Raw genomic sequence first — 24,813 nt, 5'->3', positions numbered from 1 at the left:
TAAACTGGTGATCCACCCACATTCTCGTGCTTTAACTGTAAAGTTGCATTAGTTTATTGATGTATAGTTCTGTTCTTTGTTTTTGTTTGTCCTTGTTGTTTTTTTTCTTGGTTTAGTTTGTCTGTCTGTAAGTCTTGATAATTAGTTGTTGATATAAGTTGTGATATATATTGGGACCCCCTCGAAAACGAGATGTTACATCTCAAGGAGATTATCTTAATAAAATAAACTTTAATTATATACTTTTCATTAAGTCTATGATTCTGAAATGATTCCCGGTATTTTATTCTGAAAATTGTAACCGGAAGTGAAGCTGCTTTCTGTTTTGTAAACTTGATAGTGAGGTGGGGGGGCAGCTGGTTCACAGAAACTTCTCCAGTTGTGTTTCATGTTAAATCAGTGACCCCGGCTCTGTGAGGGCAGTTATCGGTCTAAGTATCCGGGAGAGGGTCGTCGGGCACCGGGCTCCTCTGATTCGTACAGCCGCTGTTAGCCTGCGGATGCTAACTTCAGCTAGCCTGAAGCTACCGTCGCTCCGAAGTCGCCACACAGCAGCAGGACGAGCCGAGCTCCCTCAAGTCCTGCCGCCTCCTGCTCGTTTTTACCCCCCACCGGCGGACCGCCAGCACAGGGAGTGATGTGGAAAGTAACTTTACAGGCGCTGGGTGTTCTGCTGTCGGCCTGGTTCTTCGGGAACTTTGTTTTGGGCTGGTTTCAACAAAACAACGTCAAACCCCAAACGCAGCACAGCGAGCATCCGAGCAGAGCCGCAGACAGCCAGGACCAGAGCTGCTTCTGCCATGTAAGTGACACCGACATGGTGCTGCTGGAGCCTCGCAGCCGGTATCGGGTCATTACGGGTTCATAATTATATGTGGAAGCTTTACATGTGTAAATACGACACGGCAACAGCAGCCATTCAGGAAATCTTCTAGCATTTTCTACTGTCATCTTAATTTGACGTCACCGTGTGATGCTAGCTAGCAGCAACAGCAGCAGCATCTCAGTGTGTGTGTGTGTGTGTGTGTGTGTGAAGTATTATTACACATTATTACAGTCTTTGTTAACCCTCTTACACTTTAACATTAAAAGTTAGCACTTACACTCAAACCTGCAAATGATAATGACAAAACTTTATCTAACGACGTCTCAATCAAGATTTATTCGCCACATATCTCGTTTTAAAATTAAATTACATCACATGTTGGCGTCACATCTAAATTATTTCACATTTTACTGCGTCGTGTCCTCATATAAATATTTCTCAGCATGTCGGAGCTCAGTAAAATAGAAAATGTGTGCAAATGAAACACGTTTAAACATCAATAATCTGCCCCTTTTTTTGGGTCACATTTTTGTTGTTGTTAAAACAGTATGTGTGTACTAACACCTTCCTTTAACACCCCCACCCATCTCAAACTCAGAAAGACACAGAGAAACGCACACATATTAAAAACCTCAATAAAGATTAATAGAATACAAACAGGAAGTCAATAAGGTGAAATAAAAAAAAGAGGGAATTGCAGTGAGAAGGCTGCTCGAACTGTTCACTTCCAAAAAATGAACGGATTGAGGATAAATTCGGGTCCAGAGAAATAGGACCTCTTTTTAAAATTTTTATTTATTTATTTATTTAAAGAAATATTTTACCTTTTTCTAATGACAGAAAGTATATTAAATAACTTCGCCAGGATGCAATAGAATTTAATTTACGTTTTTCTCTAATAAATCTGTGTAATATGAAAAAAAAACTCTTCCCTGGTGAGACCAGCTGGTGAAAGACTGTAAACTGCAAACTATTTCATTTCCTGAGTAGGTAGAGCGTGGTGTACCGTGATTGGCTGTTGCAGAGCGCCCGCCTCCTGCCCTCTCATGGGAGTTGTAGTCTTTTGGCGCCACAGCTAACAAGCGTTCTAAACGGCCTCAGGCGCGGAAGAGGACTACAAAAATGGGAGGGCGCCGGCTCTGCGAGGGGCGGGGCTTATAGTCACAGCTAGTTGTTTGTGGGCGGGGCTCCGGGCGGGCATGGGGACAGGAGTGACAGCTCAGCCCACAGACAGAGCCGCTGCTGCTGCCGCTGTGACATATGGGCACCAAGTTTCACTGAGGAAGTTTTAATTTGAAGTTGAGACAGAAAACAGCAGCATGCTGAGAGGGACCTGCTTCTTCCTGCCTGTCCTGGTGCTCGGGGGACTGCTGCACTCAGAGGTCTGGGCTGGTTTGTGTGATGTGTTTTTTGTACCTGACTGAGACTCTCCAGGTGTTTGAGAGTGTCTGAGAGCAGCTGCAGACAGAACTCACCAGAAACGGGGTTTAAAACAGAAGTAGGAGAGGATAGTCTGAGTTTGTCATGTTTACTGATCACTAACATCTGGCTCTGTACGCCTGGTGTCTGTCTTCATATTTCATTTTGTCTAATAGTTTAACTTTGGATTTGTCTATATAAAAAGAAGAGTGTTGATAATAATATCTTAGTAGCCGTCCAAAAATAACTATATATGTTAGTTGAATGAGAAGAGTCACCTTAATGGGCTGAGTATGTGCGCGCGCACACACACACACACACACACACTCGAAATATTTAAGTCTGTTTTTTTCTTCAATGCTCACAATGTACGTACACAGAAATAGACATAACAGCCAGGAACAGGGACAGTAAAGCTGCATAAATGAAGGTAAAGAATATACAAGTAGGTAAAAGACAGATAAATATGTGAAGTATTAAATCATAATATATAATGTTCTATAAGTTGACACTAATTGTTGATAAAATAGGAAGTTCTTTAAAAGGAAAACTTGATATTAATTAATTATTAAATTATTGTTATGATGATTTTTGACGTAACAATATTAATTTTATTTGCTTTTTAAAAAAATAAGAACACTGTAAAATTTTAAATCTTTTAATGTCCACACTGAGAAAAAAAAGCCATGTAAAATGTTTTCTTTGCATTTTTAAATTTCTTTTTACGAACAATAACAAAATACAACATGTTTTGTTTTTTTTAACGGAATTTTTAAATATAGGCCTCTACCCAATAGCTGAGATGTCGCTTTATGTAAATCAGGAAGAAAAAAAATTTCCAAATTACAAACCATGTACTGTTATATAATGCTAGTTACATGTTAGTTTACCAACATATATCAACATATTACCAATACTAGTATAGAACATTACATCACTTTAAAAACATCTTAGAAATTATCAAATATCAAATCAAATATATAATGGAATAACTTTAATTATACAACAGTTAGTTCCGGCCCTGCAATCTGATTGGTCGAGAGACAGTAAAACCGTGATGATATTGGAGTACAACATCACGGTTATTTCACTGTGTATGTATCACTCCGCCTCACAGCTGATTGCAATCAACAATCAAATCAAAACTGACGGTTAGTGTTAGTTAGGTCAGCAGTTGCGTTGTAGGCTAATTAATTCATCCACTGTCAAACAGCCAAAAATATGGATTTATTTCCTAAAATAAGTTTTGAATTGAACTATGAATGGTCATCAGAGGAAGATGAGGGAGAGGAGAAGCTGAATCCATCTGAGCGCACATCCAGGTTTGTCAGTGTTTCATCAGCGGAGCTCAATGACTTGGAGAAAAGCAGCATAGTGTCAGATCAGAAGGCAGAGTCGGCTGTGCCTGTGAAGCAACAGTCCACCATGCAGTCACCACAGACTTATTTCACCGGCTGCACAATTAATGGAAACGTGCAGATAAATGTGTATAAAGAGTAAGTGCCCGGCGCACCATGTCTGCGTTACATAGCAACGGTGACAGCGGAGTCCTGAGGGAACTATTTTTGTTGGCGGAAGACAAATAAAATGCTTAAATTATCTATTTTGTCCTCATTTTTCAACATTTCTTAATCAGCCTTGCTTATGTAACTGTTAAACTGTTGTATAAAAGCCTGCGGCCTCGTGCCTACGACCGAATCACAGCCGTGGCGATATCACAGTACAACATCACTCCCTCTCGTGTGATATTGCTTAAATATATGGTATTGCCAACAGTCAGTATTCGTCCTTTTCATTCTTTTATAAAGATAGTACATTTTGTATTTTGGCATCACTAACTTTACCATATATAGAATAGAAATAACTTAATTCATCCCTGAAGGGAAATTCAGCCTCCAGCAGCTCATAAAAGACAAAAAACAACAACCATACTTCCCCTCATCAACAACAACAACAACGACAACACCACAGTGGTATTAACATAGACATGAAATAAGATTAGTTAAAATAAATGCATAAATAAAATTAAAGTGAAATAAAATGAAATGGTCCATTCCACAAATATATGACTGATGTATTAGGGGTGGAGGAAGATTGATACAGGATAGTTTTTTTTTTATTCAGGGGCAAAATTGCATCACCACATATTGTTGTGTTGAGAATCTTTTTTTTTTATTGTTTAAATTATTAATATTACAAATACAAATTAAACTGTAGGCAGCCCACTAGAATAAAATAATCAGTTAATTTTACTGCTGCTGCAAAAAAAATGGCTGAAATGAGATGAACAGACTGAAAACTTACTAATTATATAAAACAGATGTTGACAAAGTTTTCCTTTGTGGACAGAATTTACAGCTGAAAGGGGTAATAAATTGCAATATATTTAATCGCAATATTCAGCATATCGCAACATATTTAAAATCACAACAATATTGTATTGTGACTGAAGTATCATATCATATCGTGATATCGTATCGTGATAATATTGTATCGTGATGTCGTATCGTGATAATATTGTATCGTGACTGAAGTATCATATCATATTGTGATATCGTATCGTGATAATATTGTATCGTGACTGAAGTATCGTGATGTTGTATCGTGATAATATTGTATCGTGACTGAAGTATCATCATATTGTGATATCGTATCGTGATAATATTGTATCGTGACTGAAGTATCATATCATATTGTGATATCGTATCGTGATAATATTGTATCGTGACTGAAGTATCGCAATATCATATCGTGATATCGTATCGTGATAATATTGTATTGTGACTGAAGTATCATATCATATTGTGATATCGTATCGTGATAATATTGTATCGTGACTGAAGTATCATATCATATTGTGATATCGTATCGTGATAATATTGTATCGTGACTGAAGTATCGCAATATCATATCGTGATATCGTATCGTGATAATATTGTATTGTGACTGAAGTATCGCAATATCATATCGTGATATCGTATCATGATAATATTGTATCGTGACTGAAGTATCATATCATATCGTGATATTGTATCGTGATGATATTGTATCGTAAATATATATATTTGTGTGTGTGTGTAAAGCATGCTTTTAAAAATTATTTGACCTTTTATTAGACTTTTATTTCTTGTATAAAGTTTCATAAATCTGTTTAGAGAGACAGCCGAAACTATAAAATCCCACTACACACAGCCCTCATGTCTGGAGTGACTTTTTAGAGGTGGGAATCACCAGAGGATCCTCGATAATATATTATCATCATAGAATATTATTACGATAATAAATATGTTGCGATGTGCTGAGAATCGCGATAAAATATATTGCAATTTATTACCTTTTTTCAGCTGTAAATTCTGTCCATAAAGGAAAACTTTATCAACATCTGTTTTATATAATGAAATAAAGTCTTCAGTCTGTACAAACTGTATCATTAGACTGAAAAAGCAATTTGTTGTAGTATTCTAGTGTCAACCTAAAGTTTAATTTGTATTTGTAACATTTATAATTTATATGATTAAAAGAAATCGACATTTGGCCCTGTGTGACGATTTTGCCACACAAAAATATGGTGATACTATCCTGTATTGATTATTTCCCCCACCTCTACTTCCTGTAGGAGGCGAACTGTGTATTTAAAGACACAGCGACATCTAGTGAACTTTTTTCAGCGTAACGTACCTAAACCGAATGGTAGAGACAGCAGCACGTTTTTTAAGTTATAGTGACTCAAAATGTGCTCTGCCAAACGGCTGAGCAGGACGTGATGTGACATTTATATCGAGTTGTTGTCGATCTGATGTTGAGAATAATTGGAAATAATTAATTTAAAGTGTACCAGTTGAACACGGTCTGATTTCCTTGTAATAAATAATACGTAACCTATTTTTTTTTCCTGTTAACACATGACAACATTATTAGGAAGTTACAGATCTGTGAGATAAAAACTGTGATGTCGTCCAGCACAAAAACTCACACATTGAATCGACACTTGATTTCGCATAGACAAAAAAAAAAAAAATTGTCAACCATAATTAATTTACAGAGATCTAAATATTTGATTGTTCTCACTGATTACCATTTAGAATGTTGGTCAGTCATGTGAAGGATACACAACTTAGTAGCACATGAGGAAACACTGATTTGGTCACTTTACACATCTGTGTATGCAAATAAAAAAAACAAATGAGACAAGCAGGACGACAAAGCTTTGACTAGACTTTGAATCACGCTGCAGTAACACATCAGGTGTTGTGGGCTGTTTTTTTTTTTTGTTTTTTTTTTGTTGAGGTGAGACTTCAACTTTTTTTCATGCACTGGCCGTGACTTTTTGGACGGACCAAATCTACAGAGCTGTAAAGTTGTCCACCATGGTAGCAGTTAGCTGCTAGCTAACTGTAGCTAACTTGTTTGTCCATTGTTTGGTCTGTGACGTAATAGGTCAACAGGAAAAAGGTCCAATACTAACAAGCTGAAAGGGGGCATATCTCCACCTATCGTAGAGGAGTCGCACATACTTGGCTCAATAAATGGATTCCCCTCCCGTGCTTGTATACTGGGACAAGGACAGTAGGCCAGTTAGATGTCCTCGTCCAGCTGGGACTGTAGCTCCACTTCACTGTGCAGGTAAACATACTGACTGTAGCAGGTACAACAGAGTTTATTTATCGGCCAATCCAAAGCCTCCTCACTCCACCTGCGTGGCGTTAACGCCCGTCAGCTTTTAATGCCTCCCTCTGTTTACTGAACTGATCAGTGCTCTCAGATTCACACTCTGGTTGTTTAGTTGCTCCTCAGGTCAAACAGATTTGTCTTTAAGGTGCAGCGTCTGTGTTGATCAAGTGGAGGTCTGAATTTTGTAAGACCTGCAGGGGGTCAGGTGACACAGCGGGGGTGGATGTATTATGTATGGCAGTGCAGGTAAGCAGCCGGCCTCCTGTCTCGTCTCTCGCCTCGGTTAAAAGCAACAGCTTATAAAGTAAAACACAGACTTCAGTTATTCTGTGTGAGTGTGTCGCATGAAGCACAGTCCTGGGGAGTTATTTGTAAATTACAGGAGGTCCCCTGATAAAACCAGTCCTGTGTGAGTCAGGCTCGAGCATCTAAATTTAGTCCGAGTTATCGTTTGGTGGTTGTGAAAGTTGTGTTGTGTGAGAGAAGTGTCATCGTGCAGTAACAGCCTGTTTCTCTCTGCTCCGCTGCAGCTGACAGGAGTCCTGGACGACTGCTTCTGTGACGTGGAAAGCATCGACGTCTTCAACAACTTCAAGATTTACCCTCGAATCAAGAAGCTGACGGAGAAAGACTACTTCAGATACTACAGAGTAAGAGCTGCTGCTTCACCTTGAATACGACTCACTGCACTCACTCATGAATAAAATAAACAGTCCACATGCTGCGATTCTTCAGTTTAAGTATTGACCTCGTGTGATGTCATCTTCTTTTCATAAAAAGAATGAAAATCAGATTTATAAAGTCAGAAATGGTAAAAGAAAATAAAGTGTTTTTACAATTAAAGCACGTAAACATGTTCTAGTAGTAGTGTTTATTTTATTTATGAAAAATGGGACAAATTTTTTTTCCATGGCGAAAATGAGATGATGATGAGCTAAGGACAGGTCTTGATAATTAAAAACTAAGATGTAATCTATGTTTCAGTTTCGTTGACATGACGTGACAAAAATGTTCTTGGTGGACCATCGGACATTGAAAGCCGAGAACGGCCATGCTTGTGATTCTCTTCAGATGCCTGATGAGCATCAGGCTGGTAAACTCCAGTAAATAGTCTGCAGAACTTCTCTCTGAAGAAACAAGTTATGTTTCTGCTTCTTAACAGTCACATGGATAAGTCAGAGTTTACAGTGAACCTGGGGACAAATCCTAGTTGGCTCACATTAGTTATTTGTTGAGAGCATAAATAGAGAGATGTTGAGCTTTTCAGATGATGATCAGTAAGTGTGTGCTCGTAGATCAGCCCTTAAACCTGTCACACACTGCTGGAGACATGACACACACATTATTTTATACAACCTGTCACCTTGAGTCTGATTTATGATCCATGAATCAGCCTCACAGAAAACATTATGAATAAAAATCGACTAAAACGTTTTGAATTTCCATCGACTAAATCTATGAAGGATAAATATGACCAACACTACTAAACATTTTCATTTTGAGACTCTAAAACAGCTGTCAAAATTTATACTGTCTAGTAAAAACCCAAACTGCAAGTATGAACCTAAAAATGAGCACAGTGGGTCGTCTGTCTCATTTGCATTTCTTCCTCCTTTCTATTCACTTTCTATGAGTGACAGAGTTTACTGAGCCGTGCTTGTTGTTTTCTATAAACAGCAGTGATCAGTTTCTTCTTGTTTAAAGTGATTTTTTATTTGTTCGTAAATGTGTTTTGCAGGAAATCTGTAAAAACAACATGTCTTCGCTGCTGTCCTTCACAATCTGCTGAAACTTGTAATAGTGTTTCCCTCAGTTTGTCTGAGGCAGAGTTCTGCAGGTAGCTGCAGTGACAGCATCTGCTGGTGTGACCAGCACTTTGCAGAGGACACGCCCTGATATTCAGGTTCATGCTATTCTTAACACAGAACCTGTCTGTGTGAATGCTTTGTCATGTTCTTAATGTCTGCTTGGAGAAATCAGGCGTCTTGTTGAAGACAACAACAGCTTTAGTGTTTAGTCACATTTAGCTGTTTTTATGAGACTGTTGCACAACAGGAAGGATGAAGTGTGAATTATTGTGAAATACTGAAACTATTGCAACAGTAGTCCCTGAACAGATACAGTGGGCTGTCAGTGAGTAACGTCTGTGTTAAACTGGTCTGTTAATGGAACCGTTTGCATCACAGTATAAATGTGTAATTGCATTTTTGCTTTTACCAATACTGGATGCTGAGGTGAGCCATTATTTTATCTATATTTGTTTATTTTTGTGTGAATCCTCACTCCTTGAGATACGTGGGCCGGTAACTCTCTCCTGCAAAGCATTCGATGTACTGGTCCATCTACGTCCCAACCTTCACCTATGATCATAAGCTCTGCGTAGTGACCGAAAGAATGAGATCATGAATACAAGTGGCTGAAATTAGTTTCCTCAGAAGGTGGCTGGGCTCAGTCTTAAGCCCCGTTTCCACCCGGCAGTCTGGTACAGTTCAGTTCGGTATGTTAGTTTTCTGTTTTCACAGTGAAAGTTGTGGATGGTACCAACAGAAGCGTTCCTTAGTGTCCCCATGTTTGGTCCCCCCTCTGTTGGGGTACCTAGCACACAGATCTGGTACTAAAAGGTGGAACTAGAAACCCTGCAGTCTGATTGGTCAGTAGAGGACAGTCACTCTGGTTTTATGTAACCTCTGTTCATACATCAGTAAACTACAACTATAAAATGAAAGAGAAAAAAATAACTTCATTCACTGGGCCGACTGCCGGCAACTTTTAAGGTGGAACGTTAACTTGTAATGTTACTCAATGCATGAGTTGATGACGTGAATCCATCAGCACACCTTAAATTTCACTGTGACAACTTTGACCATCACTTTAGTTTTTATATGACACACACTTTTAGTAATGACTTTAAAAATATAGATTAATTTGGAGCGGATTATGTGAAGGTCATATATTCTAATCCTCACTTCCTGTGGGCTACAGCAACACTAAACCCCTGAGCTTGCCTGAGAAGGACTAAATGCACAAAGCTGCTATTTTTAAATATCCCATGGAGAGAGACTCTCACTGCAGCCTGTTCTATTTTGTTGTGAAAATGTGGGCGTGCAGCCTCGTTCTGTGGACGATAAACCAGGTGCAGACTTCCATCTGTGTCACCGCTGATGAGGAAATACAGCGAGTGCTGGACGGAGCAGTGAGTGACAACAACCCCGCCCACATTTAAGAGGACTGTCTGAACACACCGAGGGTCTAGGTACCATGTCTGAAGGCTTACTGCTGGTTCCAAAGGTGCTGGACTGAAAGGGTTTGGTGGAGACAGGGTTTTAGAGATAAAGCAAGGAGCTCGGAGTAGAGCCGCTGCTCCTTCGCGTCCAAAGGGGTCAGTTGAGGTGGTTCAGGCATCTGATCAGGATCCTTCTGGGTGCCTCCTCTTAGAGGTGTTCTGGGCACGTCCCGCTGGTAGGAGGCCCCGGGGCAGACCCAGAATACGCTGGAGGGATTATATATCTCATCTGGACTGGGAACACCTCGGGGTCCTCCAGGAGGAGCTGGAAAGCTTTGGTGGGGAGAGGGATGCCCAGCTTCAGATAAGCGGTTACAAATGGATGGATGAATTTTTGTGTGATGTTTATCATGTAAATAAGACTTGAAATCTTACTTTCTTAAAGAATAATAATAATTTTAGTAGAGTGAGGTGAAACTAACAAAGACAGTGTGGTTGGTTAAGTTGAACCAGACTTTAAATAATGTAATCTTCTCATCTCCAGGTGAACCTGAAGCGACCGTGTCCCTTCTGGCCCGACGACGGACATTGTGCCATCAAAGACTGCCATGTGGAGCCCTGTCCAGAGGTCAGAGGTCAACCACACTCACTCCTGCTTAATATTAACAAAAATTCTAACAATAATGCGTCTTATTTGTCGAGCAAATTACAAAGTAGGTGTGTAAATTAAACAATAGGAATGAAAAGAAACAGCACAGGAATAAGGCTTTAACATCCGTCTGCTCTACATGACTGATTCAATGACTGTGGTAGTTGTTTATGCTTGTTATCGTGAATAATATAATTTTTTTGTCCACCTTTTATTTACTTTAATTTCACAGATAAGAAACAATAAATTGTGAAGACAATAAAGCCTCCACTAAAATAGCATTTTAAATCTTGTGTGTGATTTATCCTGGCTTCATATGAGCAGAGGAAGTCGCTAGGCTAATTTATTCAATATAAAATGCCATAGGCTTGTGCTAAAAACGTTAGCATGTTGTATTTGTTTTTACTAGTTTAATGTCAGTTTTCAAACACTGATAAAATTACTAAAATAGTTTTTATATTGTGTTCTGATGCATGATTTTTTTGGGGGGTTTATTTATTTAGCTGTTTAGATAAAAGTGTCTGTTGTTTGTTTGTTGATCTCTGTTGTGTTTTACAGAGTAAGATCCCAGTGGGCATCAAGTCTGGGAACTACAACAAGGTGAGGGACTTTCTAAAGTCAATCACTTTAACATGTTTCTTTGTTCCTTCGGGTAGAAACAGTGAATGTAACTAAAGCAGGGTGTCCAAACGTTTTGCAATCTCACTTTGTATCTCACAAATGCCTTTAGAGAGATTCTTCATATTTGGCAAAAACGTCTACTTGGACTCAGCGATGAACTGATTAAATGTCAGTCAGGAACACTTAAGTCAAAGGAAACTTTATTTCCATTTGCAGTGTTATATTTAGTAGTATGGCTCTGTTCTGGGGTCTCTCTGCCTTTCCTCGGGCCTACGCAGAAAGCCTCTTCCATGTGCCTATGTGGAAAGCCTAAGGCATGAAGAGCACACCTCTCTGCCCCTTCTGCGTGATTATGTGGAAAGCCTCAACGCAGAAAGTGCCATCCTCCCTGCCCTTCCAATCTTGGAAAGCCTCAAGGCAGGGAGAGCAAATGTTCCTGCCCTTCCACACGCTTAGGTGGAAAGCCTCAAGGCAGAAGAAAGCAAACCTCCCTGCCCTTCCACACGCTTAGGTGGAAAGCCTCAAGGCAGAAGAGAGCAAACCTCCCTGCCCTTCCACATGCTTAGGTGGAAAGCCTCAAGGTAGAGAGCGCAAAACTTCCTGCCCTTCCACATGCTTACATGGAAAGCCTTGAGGGAGAGAGAGAGAGGGAGAGAGAGGGAGAGAGAGAGAGAGAGAGAGAGAAGATACGCTCACTGTACCTGTCAGTAGATACACTCACTCTTTGCTCACTCTGTGCTTTAAAACACAGTGACAAACATCACCAGACTTTTGTTAACCATCTGTGAACGCAGCCTGTTGTTGAACTGATTTTATACGTGTCCTTCGTCTTTGGACAACAAATTCCTTTTACGTGTTTGATGCAGTTCAGGACCAGCTGTGTTTGTTCCAGCACTTTCTGTCTCATTAGCTGATTCAGTAAAAACACACACACACACCCCCACACACACACTTTACTCTTCCAGCACTCAGCTTATCTGCTCCGATAGTTTCCATGTAGAGACTGAGGATTGAGTGTTTGCCAGCAGCTCTTGGCTCGCAGCCTGATGTTTGTCCTGTAATGAGCCAGAAGTGTTTGGACATCTGCACACGTCCCAGTCAAGGTCGACAGTGTTTCACTGGCCGTCAGCTGGGAAACACGACTGTGTGCCACCTCAGCAGTGTGTGAGGAGCGTCTGCAGGAGTTTACAGATCCTAACTGACCCATCTGGAACTCGACAGGTTAAGTGTGTAACAAGCGTGACACTCCACCTGAAATCTGTATTTTCAAACACTCGTGGCTGTTACAGCTTGTGGTTTCCTCGCTGACAGGAGCTTCAGTCGGCTCTGATTCACAGCGTTTACAGTGGATCTTAAGAAATTAACATATAAATGAACGTCTGTTGCACTCTCGCCAAACCAGTTGACACAATGCTGATAAACCACCAGGGAAAGCTCCATGTATTTCTCACTGTGCTGGAGCTGTGGTGTCTGCGGCGACTTTCCCACGCAGGTGCACAGGAAGTGATGCATTTTGTGTCGACCAGTCAGCTAAAGAAGGGAGAGATGAGTTTGAGGTGCCTGCCGTGCAACAGAAGACGGTTCAGACTACGTGACAGTTTTTGTCTGTTCTGACAGTCACTGTCAGATTAGCTGATTGTGGAGTCATAAAATTGTACTGTGACTTGGCCGACAGACACGGCAGACTAGACGCTGGTTGGCGATCAATCATCCCTGGTCGTCTGTCCCAACGTGTGTGATGTCATCGGATTATTCTCGTCCTATTTTTATTATTATTATTACTGTTATTTCAGTCACTATGTCTGAAGAGCTACTGTTGGTTCCAAAGGTACCCTATCAACCATTCTCACTTGTTGTGGGCTCATATAAAATGACACCACTTCATCAAAACGAGATTTTCCTTCAGCTGAACTAGTTCATTATTAGCATGACATCAGCAGCTGCACCGTCCCTCTCACTAAACTTCTCTCTCTGTTTCCAGTATTCCCAGGCAGCAAATACGATGTCGGACATGACGGAGTGTGAACAGGCCGAAGAGCTGGGCGCCATCAACAGCACCCTGAGGTGACACCACAGACCTCCTCCTGTCGTCTTTATCTTTCACTCTGTCAGCTGCAGCAGCTCATTTACTCAAAATGCAAAGCAGCTCCAGCAGCTGATAGTGAGCAGGTCAAACATTCACAGACGTCTAGCCGGCAGCTGCTGCGCGCTTCACAGCAGACTGACCTCAGCTGCATCACTGTCATGGAAAATATGGAGGGTTATCATCAGTTCAGACACCGGCAGTTAGAATCAAATGAAGGCAAATTCAAACCACCGATAAGTTTGTGCTGAAACTACAAAGATAATACGACACTCTGGATATTAAAAACCTGCTCAACCTGCTCGACTCAAAAGTCTAAAAATAACCTCATTGTGAACAAACCAGGAAGAGAAAAGAGACTTAAATCTACTGCGAGCAGTCACAGAGTCACGTCAGGGCTGTGGTATGAAACCTGGACGAGTCTGTCATCCACATCATACTTTATTTCTCTGTTTCTCATCTTTCACCAAACTGGAAATTTGCAAACCTCGATCCTGCAGCCATCGCTTAATCATTAATCAATAATCAGAGGGATGCTGTGGGTCCCTGAGGTTTGATTAAACCTTAAAATAAATCCTCAAAATTCAGATTTAAGTCTGAAATCTTCTGCTTTATTTAACCATGCTCTGTTTTCTGTGGTCATGTAGCACCATGTAGTACCTGCTTCTTTCTACTGCACAGACAGCCCCGTTTTAAGGCCCATTTATGCTCAACGTTAAATACGGATCTGGATACGGACGGAGCCTTCTGTCCGTGCTCCGCGTTCATTTCATCCGTATTTCTGCACATTTCCATAAAGCTTACGGATATGAGCCAAACGGAGCAGTACCACCGGGAACCGTGGGGGCAGTGTTGCTGTCACTACCTGATACGTAGCTCTAGTGAGACACGAAGAAGAAATAACAATGGTGGAACTTTTTGAGGAAAAGAATTCTCCGTCCTCCAGTTGTGATGTATTTAACGGCCTCACCGACCACCGCCTCCTACAACACTGCCTCTGTTTTGGTCTTTTATGTAAGAGGTATGTTATCAATATCTCCTCCACAGCCGCCATGTTTGTTTTTGAGTTTGTTGTTGTTATAAACTTTTGACTCTGGGCTGCCTCCTGGTGGATATATTGGTTAACATCCATGCCAACGTAAAGGAATGGACGTATACATTTTCGTACGTAAAGGGAGCATAAATGGGCCTTTATGGAGACAAATCGCCTTTAGAGCGTGTGCCACATTGCTGCAACATTGCGGATACACCTTTTCAAAATAAATCCAAACCTATATGACTGGACCATGTGTGATTTTAATTTGAAAGGACAGACACCATGCTCAGCAGTCAGACAGGAGTCAGGTTAATTTCCAGGGTTATTCCACAGGCTAGTTAATAACAGCAGCGTCAGAAAAGGCTGATTTGAGAACATTTATTTCAGGGTCTGAAAGTCACAAACAAAAAAGTGAGAAGTCGTTCTTAGCAATAGAAAAGTTTGTGTATTTTTGTTCTCCATAAATGTTTGAATTAATCAAGTTGTTAATTTTTTTAAATCATATTCTTTCTCTTTCCGATTCGTTCCTGCTGTGATGTCACCGTGTCGCCTCTGTGACTGACAAAGGTTATTACTTCCTGTTTCAGTAACCAGAGTAAAGAGGCGTTCGCTGACTGGGCGAGACACGACGATGCTCAGGACCACTTCTGTGAGCTGGATGGTGAGGATTTACTCTGTCTGTCCAACACTTTGACCTACAGCACCACACCTGAGCAACTAGCGGACAGGTTTACCAGATCCGTGTGGTGGATGTTTCTTCTCTTGTATGATCATCCTGACTTTTAAATATTCTGGTTTTGCCCTTATTCTGAAAACACAATATTCCCACTAAGCTGTTTACATGAGTAATAAAAAAGAATATCTCACTATTATTACCATGAACATGCAGCTGTGCATTCTCTGATTAAAGTAAAACCACTTTCTTTAAAAGGTCGACGTTGTGATGTTTGTGCACATCCAAAAACCTGCTGACATCCAAGAAAGTAGGCGTGTTTCCCTCTGACCAGAAGTGTGGGCTTTTCTTTTGGGCATGCATCTCTACACCACAGCCTAGGGCTGGGCAATAGGGACAGAAATTCATAGCTCGGTATTTATAGGTTGATACACGACATATAGCTCGTTTTTTTTCTACGAAATGAACTAAATGTTAACAGTTGCAGGTCAAAGCCACATTTGAGATGTCGAATGCAAAACACTCATTTAACACACATTAAACACCTTAAACACACATTAAACACACATTAAACATGGCTTAATAGAGACAGTTTCAAACATAAATCAGCTTCACTATAACTCGCAGCATTCACAGACAAACACTTGTCTTTATCTGGACACATTTTCCCCACAAATATAACATGCTAACGTTATTAGCACAAGCCTATGGCATTTTACATTGTATAAATTAGCCTAGCAGCTAGCGAACGTTTCCTCTGCTCATATGAAGCCAGGATAAATCACACACAAGACTTAAAATGCTATTATTCCAAATTATGGACATTGTGTAACCTTTTTTGCTTCACCACAGCTTTGTGCCTCACCTCCACTCATTTTCTGCTCTTTTCATTAAGTCCACATTACTTCCACTTCCTCCTCACTTCGGCACGCACTATGCAGTGAAAAATGGGCGTGTACAATAACGTGCATCCCCAACACTGCAGATTGACTGACAGCTGTCTGTTAACTCCTGCTGTTTGGATCGATCTGGGTCGATCTATATGGAGTAAAAATGACTTATAATCGACATACATTTTAGTGAGGTCCTGTTTTGAGATCATTTTATCACCCAGCCAACATGAAGTCAGTGACTGAAAAGTCTACACATCACAATGAGCTCACCTACATTGGTCGATGCTCTCAGTCCATTAAAGTCTGTTTTGTGTGTGTGTGTGTGTGTGTGTGTGTGTGTGTGTGTGTGTGTGTTAGATGAAACCTCTCCTGATGCAGAGTACGTTGATCTGCTGCTAAATCCGGAACGATTCACTGGATACAAGGGTCCCTCAGCCTGGAGAGTCTGGAACAGCATCTACGAGGAAAACTGCTTCAAGTGAGACACACACACGCACACACACACACACACACACACACTCGAGGGCACTGTGACATTATGTTGTTTGTTTATATACGTGTCTAATGAAAAGAAAAGAAAAGAAAAGAAAAACAATCACCTTCCTGCCAGTGTGACTCTGATCCTCTCGTGTTTATTGATCACTAATAAAAATCTTTCTTCCTTTGCTGACAGGCCCAGATCAGTGTACCGACCTCTGAACCCTCTGGCTCCGAGCAGAGGTGAGTCAGGAAAAATCAATAACAGTCAAGTTTCAACAAACTAAATCTGAAACTCTGTTTTTTTTTTTTTTTTTACCTGAAATCAGAAATGTTGTGACTAAACAGTCAAACACTGAAAGCTTCCATCAGATGTCAGATTCATGATCTTGTTCCTGATTTAATTGTAGGTTTTTCCAATTTAAACTGAATTGTATTTCGACAATCTTCACGTAGAGCTGCTTGTTTTCAGACAATATTTCATGTTTGTGAACTTGGACTTCTTTTGTTTTTTTAACCTGTTGTTCGTCCTCAAAGGACGATACTGAAAAAAGTCTGAACCTCCCCCCTAAAACCAGCACCTGAATTTCTGTTCCTCATTGTGTGTCTGATTAGTTATATCTTACTCATGTAAAAATAATGGCCCTCTGCTGGTGTCACTTCCATGTGAGTGTGGAACAGTTTAAACTCAGCAGGAAGTAAAAGTGAAAACGCAGCAGACTCGTTGACACGTTTTTTTTTTTTCCTCAGCCTGATAAAAACCGAGAGATGAAACGGAAGCTTATTACAGATATCTCTAATTCACATCTTTACCCATAATGCCTCACATGAGACAGGAAGTGAAACCCACAACACCGATGTGTCGAGTGGGCGACTAAAACTTGAGACTAAATCAGTCCCATAAAGAAGCTGTCTCAATAATTCACTTATACACTCACAGGCCACTTTATTAGGTACACCTATTCAACTGCTCATTAAAGCAAAAAGCTAATCAGCCAATCAGGTGTCAGCAGCTCATTAACATTTAGTCATGTAGACATGGTGAAGACGAGCTGCTGAAGTTCAAACGGAGCATCAGAATGATGAAGAAAGGTGATTGAAGTGACTTTGAACGTGGCATGGTTGTTGGTGCCAGATGGGCTGGTCTGAGTATTTACTGGGATTTTCAGCACAACCATCTCTAGGGTTTACAGAGGATGGTCCCAAAAAGAGCAAATATCCAGTGAGCCAAAATGCCTTGTTGATGCCAGAGGTCAGAGGAGAATGGCCAGACTGGTTCAAGATGATAGAAAGGCAACAGGAAGTCAAATAAGCACTGGTTCCAACCAAGGAATAAACTCATTAGAATGTTGTGGTCAAAGGTCAAAGGTCAGTGTGACCTCACAAAACATGTTTCTGTCCATAACTGAAGAATTAATACGCTAATTCTGACCAAACTTGACAGCAACTTGGCTAAAGGCCCTGACGCACCAAGCCGACGGTCGGCCATCGGTGAGCGTCTGTCGGCCTAGTTTTTGCGGTGTGTCCCGCACCGTCCGCACTTTCACTTTTTGGCCGATTGAGCATGTTGAGTCGGCGGCGGAGCTTGTCGGTGAGAGAGATCACTCTGATTGGCTGTTCAGGTTTTATTTCCTCGCCCCTGTAGCGAGTGAATCTGCCTGTAGTGAAACCGGGGCTAACCGGTGCTTCCTCCTCAGGCTCCACTTCACTCAGCTGCCCCACAGACCCGCTGCTTCTTCACACTTTAACCTGAATAACAAACCGGAGCTAGCTGGGAGCGGCTAGCAGAGCGTTAGCCGCAGCATGACCGGAGGGAAGCACAGCCAGTTAGCCTCCGCTAGTCTCTGAGCTAGCCCCGGCTCTCCGTTTGGATCCAACCGGAGCACTGAGCCCTGGTTTGTTATTCAGGTTAAAGTGGGAAGAAGCAGCGTGTTTATTGGGCAGCTGAGTGAAGTGGAGCCTGAGGAGGAAACACCGGGACCGTCTGGATGTAATAGTCCGTGGAGGTGCTGCGGTGCTCGGCTGCACAGATAGGAAACCCCTCGGCTGACAGGATGTACCACTCTCTCACTCCGCTCTCTCTCACGCAGGCGCAGAACGTACGTGCTACTTGGCCGTCGGATGTAGTCCGTGTAGTGTGTTCAAATGCAGCTGACACAGGGCGACGTGAGGCGACGTAGACGATGCAACAGTTGGCTTTCGTCGCCGCTAGTTCTTTGATGTTGGTTTGGTGTGTCCGCACCTTAACAGGATAAAATATTAAAGGTCAAAAGGTCAAAGGTCATCTTGACTGTGACATCATCATGTTTTAACGTCATATCTCAGGAACAGAAGGGGAGACATTTGGTCAGATACTGAATTGGTGACTCTAATCTTGAAACTGTGCTGATTGTATAGATCTTCTGTGTGTGAAGCGTCCATGTTTTCACTGACATGGATGCAGACTGTCAGAGACACTGGACTGGTGGGCGGAGTCATACAGCTGCGGGGCGGGACTTCTCGTTCCCTCATAATGTGCAGCCCTAGTTTATACACCTTTTAATTAATTCCTATATTCACCCAGATGATGATGAACCCATCTATACTTAATCTGCCCAGATTTAAAAACCCAACTCAAATGAATCTTTTTCAGTTTCAGATTTATCCTGTTTTTTAATTTCTGACTTCTAAAAGTAAATCTGAAAACTGCAGCTTCTCATGAACGCGCTGCTGTTGTCCTGCATCTTTTATATAAGTGTGTTTATCTGTGTGTGTGTGTGTGTGTGTGTTAATGAAGGTGTGTGTGTTTATTAATAGCACAGATCTAACGGAGCTTTGTTCCCTGTCTCTCTTTGTCTTTCTGTGTTCAGGAGACGACGACGGTGAGTAAAACTAAACTGTCCTCACGTGAATTTATTTTTAGTCGTGTTGTAAAAACTGATGAGGTCTCTTTTCTGATGTTGCTCATGTTGCAGGAGAGGGTTTCTACAAGTGGCTCGAAGGTGAGTGCTTCCTCGTGTTTTTATCTTTTTCCTCTCAAAGGAAACGGTCTGTGACATCCTTCACCGTTCAGCTCACAAACAACTTCAAACTTCCTTTTTAAACCTTTGCTTCCTGGCAGCTCCTGACCTAGAAAAAAAAGCCGTATTTTGGGTGATGTAAGAGTTTGACAAGTGAGGCACTTTTCCATTTTATTTGGATGAACTGAAGGAAAACGTTAGCTGTCGTTTGTCTCTGTGTGTTTAAAAACAACAGCAGACACTTTGAGTTTAGCTCTCAGTCATTGTTCTTCCCGTGTAAATGAAACTGCAGCTTCTGCTCAAATGCGTTTCCCGTCGTCCTCACCAGCCTGCAGCCATCTTATAATTTTGTAACGTTACCTTTGTTAAATGTTGCCACTGTCCCTGGCTTCATATGAGTAGAGAAAAAAGTCTACTATTCATTAGGCTAATTTATACAATGTAAAATGCCATAGGCTTGTGCTAATAACGTTAGCATGTTGTATTTGTGGGGAAAATATGTCCAGATAAAGACAAGTGTTTGTCTGTGAATGCATGACATCATCATGTTTTAACGTCATATCTCAGGAACAGAAGGGGAGATATTTGGTGTGAAAAATGTCAGAGACAGACTCCTCTTAATACGGACAAATAAAACCATCTGCATGAAGAGATAATAATAAATAAATTTGGGTGGACTGAACCTTTTGGATTCCTCAGTTTGCTCTGATGAATCAAACATGTCCTCTGCACTACTTCCTCTGTCTGTGTCTTTAGGTTTGTGTTTGGAGAAGAGAGTTTTCTACCGACTCATCTCAGGCCTCCACAGCAGCATCAACATCCACCTGTGTGCCCAGTACCTGCTGGACGGTACGTCAGACTGATCTCACAACAGTTGTTTTTATTAAACTAAAGCTGATTCAGTCTCAAGTCTATAAAACATCAGACCTGGTCACACTGAGCAAAGCAGGGTTTCATTACAGCTTCAGACCACACCAGACTACGTCTCATCTAATGTGACTTCCAACAGTAAAATGAGGAACATCCACCTGCAGAGCCGGAGAGCTGCCGTTTTAGACGTACAGATGTTGTACAGACGGAGATTGCTAAATATGTATTCAAAAACATTGTTGTAAAAATGACACTAGCCTTTTATTCGCAATTTCTCGTTTAGAGTGGAAGTACTAAACTTGTCCACTAGCTTGCGCGCTTAGCTAGCTGCAAATTGTTGATTAAACACGTTGCCGTCTGGTGATACTTTGATTTGGATTCGTGCTAAAATGGATGGTCCGAAGGAACAACACCGTCCGTCCGGAGCAGAGCATGTGAGCAGAGCATGTGAGCAGAGCATGTGAGCAGAGCGGACCAGGTGAAAATTTCCACTCCTCGCTCGCAGACCTGTCACTTTGTGCCGCTTGTCCGCTCCGCTTGGTTCTGCGCATTCTTCGCTCCGCTCCATTCCATCATAAATTTTATCCCGCTCCACTCGCTCACCACTTCGCTCAAAAAAACTGTGTTGTACTACCTTAACCTGTAATCTTCTATTCACAAATAAAACATGAGCTTGGTAGATTCTCCGGGGAAGCCGTCTCCCCTCTCCCTGCAGTTAGGGACCGTTCTCCACGGTACCGCTGCTTCTCTTCTCAGTTTCTTTTCTGAAGTACACAGTAAACTCCATAGTTTTGAAAGAAAATAGTGTGGGTGTGCGCAGGTGCAAAGATGCATTCTGGGTGGGGCATGAGCAAGCGGAGCGAAATTGGAGCGAGAAATAAGGCTCCACTCCACCTTGCTGCTCCTCGCTCAACACAGAATCCTTCCGCTCCGCTCACATGCTCTGGTCTGGAGGACAGGGGCATGAAATCCCCGGGAAAAAATATGACAATCATCCTGGCTCTGAACCTCCAAACAGCCTGTAACAAAACCCTACTGACCCAGGTTGTGATCTTCTCCTCTGCTAGACCAACCAGAGGGAGGGCGGGATGTTAGCAGGGTCTGTCGGCTTTCCTCCGGTGTCCAATGTCCCTCTGAACCATCATTCTAGTATTAACCCCTGAACAAAGTATCAACAGACAGCAACGTGTTTAATCAACATTTTGAAGTGGAAATACACAACTTTTCAGCTAAGCTAGCTAACATGCTAACTATGCTAGCTAATGCTGGCAGCTAGAAACAAACCACTATGATTCATCATCCGTGAATTGTCTGATCATTGAAACAGAGAACACGCTTTCTTACGGGGGTCCTAATAAAATCAGCAGTGGCTGAAGTTACTATATACTGCTATGATCGGGGGGTTGATACGCAGATGCTAGCTACCTCTAGTTGAAATGTTAACTACTCCCACTTTTGTGCAGTGATTGGCTGCATTAAAAACTGATGAGTGTTTGACTGACAGGATTGTGAGTCTCTGCAGGTGGATGATATTGGGAAAAATGGCTGGATTTCCATTCCCTCAAAGTCTGGTGCCAGTCATTGCTAGCATTAAGGACTGTTGGAAGGTGCGGAGTGAATTGTGAGCAGCCGAATGTGGCGAGTCCAGCCTCCACTTGGATGGTTCCTTAATAGTCCTTTGAGTTCCAGTAAAATATTTGGGGACAGAATCCAGTAAGAGCCAGAAAGTGTGAGACAAAATACTCTGTCACTTAACGTGAACTTCAACGGTGAAGACTGTGGACGGCTTTAACTAGATCAGCTGGTGTCGACCGTTAACAGAGCAGAACTGTGTCAAAGACTCTTACCACATGAAACTGGAGATAATTCAAGGCCCAGTTCCCATGTCCAGGCCTCCCTAATTTCATCAGAAGAGGCTGCAACCAGAAAAGTTTACACAGAAACAAAAGTTCTAGAAAGCTGAGAACTGGATAATATTTATCAGAAAAAAACTGCCAATGAAATTGGAATAATCTACTTATCCTCCTGTCTCTGAGTTCAATATGAGTTGAAAGTTTTACGACAGAATGCATTAAACCGTTGCTGTTGTTTGACTCCTCAGAGGGCTGGGGCCGGTCGGTGTGGGGTCCAAATGTTCAGGAGTTTCGGCGTCGCTTCGACACAGCGGAGACGAAGGGCGAGGGCACGCGGCGGCTGAAGAACCTCTACTTCCTGTACCTGATCGAGCTGCGGGCGCTCTACAAGGTGGCTCCGTACTTTGAGCGAGCATTTGTCAACCTGTACACGGGAAACACGCAGGAGGACGGAGCCACCAAGGACCTGCTGCTGCAGATCTTCAACGAGATCAAGTAAGACGGGCTCGTTTGTAGGTCGACTGAAGTCCAAAGAAACGCTGTACCTGACGGGGAAGTGAAGCTGTTAACTGTTTTCTCTTCAAAGCCAGACTCCATTAAGCAAAGCAGAGATTCAACATTGTTAAACTCAGGAGCTGCTGGTCTACCACTCAAACACCAAAGTCACACAGTAACACAAACCAGCAGCTTCTGTGTTCTCTGACAGCTGGCGTGTGATGTTTCTTTGTGTTAAAACACAGAAATGTGCTTAAATCATATACTTGATGTTCTGCAGGTCGTTTACAAGTTCAGTCGTTATTTTAAGACTAACGGCTCCGCTTGTCTTCCAGAGCTTTCCCCATGCACTTTGATGAGAAGTCCATGTTCGCCGGACACAAAATGGAAGCCAAAACATTAAAGGTGAAACCAAAACCTTTTCCAGTGTCTGTTCGTCCTACACAAGGAGAGAGACAAGTTTGTTTTTGTGGTTTCAAACAGAGCAGGTGCCTTTTTATTCTGACGCTCTCTTTTTAATGAGCAGTGACGCCTGAAACCAGTTTGATTTATTTGTGTATTTAACAAAACAGCAGTGTAACCTCACTCCATAACCAGCTCCATTTTCTGCCACATCATATATGAGCGCTGCTTGAGTGTAAGAGCTCATTTTGCCAGCTGTTTGTATTGTTTAGTCTCAGTTTTGGTCCTGTGTTAAATGTACTTAGCAGTTTTTATCACATGTGGTCAACCTCATCCTGTTTGTAACTCAAGTTTTAGTTGACTCATTTTAGCCTTATCTTAGTCAAAGAAACTATTTCAGTTTAAGTTCATGAAAACTGGAACTATTTGAGTTTTGGACAAAGGAAACTAACTTTTTAATTTAAGTCAAGGGAAACTATTTTAGTTTTAGTAAAAATAAAAAATATTTCGTCTTTTCTTTTCGTCAGTGAAGATAAAGAGATTTAAGTAACATTTTAATTTTTAAACTTAAGTCTTTTTTCGTCAGCAGTATTGCGTGTTGATATGGTCACAGTTGGTTATTTAACGATGTTGGTGTCATCTCGTCATCGTCTTGGTTGTTGACGAACATATTTAATCACAGCTTTCGTTAACGACATCAACGCAGCTTTGATACGTGTATGATTTTAAATGATTTCGTGTTGAACAGAAACTCTGAACAGTCTTGTGTTTCTTCCTTCAGGAGGAATTCCGCCTCCATTTTAAAAACATCTCCAGGATCATGGACTGTGTCGGCTGCAGTAAATGTCGGCTGTGGGGGAAACTACAGGTGAGAAGCATTCAGATTCTGATCCGCCTGCTCTGAATGTTATCGGTGTCACGTACATCATTTTTTACATGTAGAAATTACATTCTGACTCTTCAGAACTGATCTTTAATGTAATAACAGGTTAGAATAAAAATCACAGGCTGCTGTCACCGCAACAGATTAAAGGAGTTGCCATAATACCAGAGCTCTCTAACAGTTTTCCTCCCGCTGTGTTGTGTGCAGACTCAGGGTTTGGGTACAGCTCTGAAGGTCCTCTTCTCTGAGAAGGAGATCCAGAATCTTCCTGAACACAGCCCCTCTAAAGGTTTCCAGCTGACTCGCCAGGAGATCGTGGCCTTACTGAACGGCTTCGGCAGGTACGTTCAATCTCTAGAGACCAGTGACAGCTGCTGACAGAGGCTGTGATAGACGGGAGACAGACACTGTGCTGACTCTCAGTTTAAGGAGTACTTCCACCACAAAATGACCATTTGTGTGACCTTGAGTTTGTGACGAAAACTTTGATTAAACAGAACCACATCATCTGCAAAAGCAGAGACGCAGTTGACCTATGGCTAAGCCACGCCCCCCTCCACTCACTCAGACAAACTATCAACATTCAGTGAGCGGCGCTATGGCAGGTGTCACAGTACACGGCATTTCACAGGAGGCAATTGATGATTTTTGGGGACATAACGATCAGATGTGATTGAGAAGTAACCAAAAGGGCCTAAACTACGCATTGGAGGGATATATTCATCATTTTATTGTTGAGA

The 24,813-nt window shown here is 41.7% G+C and overlaps 1 protein-coding gene across 2 annotated transcripts in view; it reads left to right on the top strand.

Annotated features, from left to right (window-relative positions):
* The first annotated feature begins 314 nt into the window (after window positions 1–314).
* ero1b (endoplasmic reticulum oxidoreductase 1 beta) overlaps window positions 315–24,813 on the top strand; it is a 29,639-nt gene continuing 5,140 nt past the window's right edge. The window contains exons 1-15 of one of the 2 annotated variants that reach the window (XM_033624481.2): window positions 315–802; window positions 7,447–7,566; window positions 10,684–10,767; window positions 11,347–11,388; window positions 13,391–13,473; window positions 15,116–15,189; window positions 16,452–16,572; window positions 16,768–16,814; window positions 19,421–19,432; window positions 19,526–19,552; window positions 20,327–20,419; window positions 22,542–22,788; window positions 23,124–23,193; window positions 23,972–24,058; window positions 24,281–24,414. In XM_033624481.2, the coding sequence (XP_033480372.1) occupies window positions 638–802; window positions 7,447–7,566; window positions 10,684–10,767; window positions 11,347–11,388; window positions 13,391–13,473; window positions 15,116–15,189; window positions 16,452–16,572; window positions 16,768–16,814; window positions 19,421–19,432; window positions 19,526–19,552; window positions 20,327–20,419; window positions 22,542–22,788; window positions 23,124–23,193; window positions 23,972–24,058; window positions 24,281–24,414 (1,406 nt within the window). In that variant the 5' untranslated portion in view covers window positions 315–637. Of the gene's footprint in view, window positions 803–2,046; window positions 2,209–7,446; window positions 7,567–10,683; window positions 10,768–11,346; window positions 11,389–13,390; window positions 13,474–15,115; window positions 15,190–16,451; window positions 16,573–16,767; window positions 16,815–19,420; window positions 19,433–19,525; window positions 19,553–20,326; window positions 20,420–22,541; window positions 22,789–23,123; window positions 23,194–23,971; window positions 24,059–24,280; window positions 24,415–24,813 lie in introns of those variants that run through there. The other variant, XM_033624482.2, reaches the window with a different exon arrangement.

This window comes from Epinephelus lanceolatus, chromosome 3 (genome assembly GCF_041903045.1).
Source record: "Epinephelus lanceolatus isolate andai-2023 chromosome 3, ASM4190304v1, whole genome shotgun sequence".
Classification (NCBI taxonomy): Eukaryota; Metazoa; Chordata; class Actinopteri; order Perciformes; family Serranidae; genus Epinephelus; species Epinephelus lanceolatus.
This window is presented reverse-complemented; position numbering and strand designations above follow the sequence as displayed.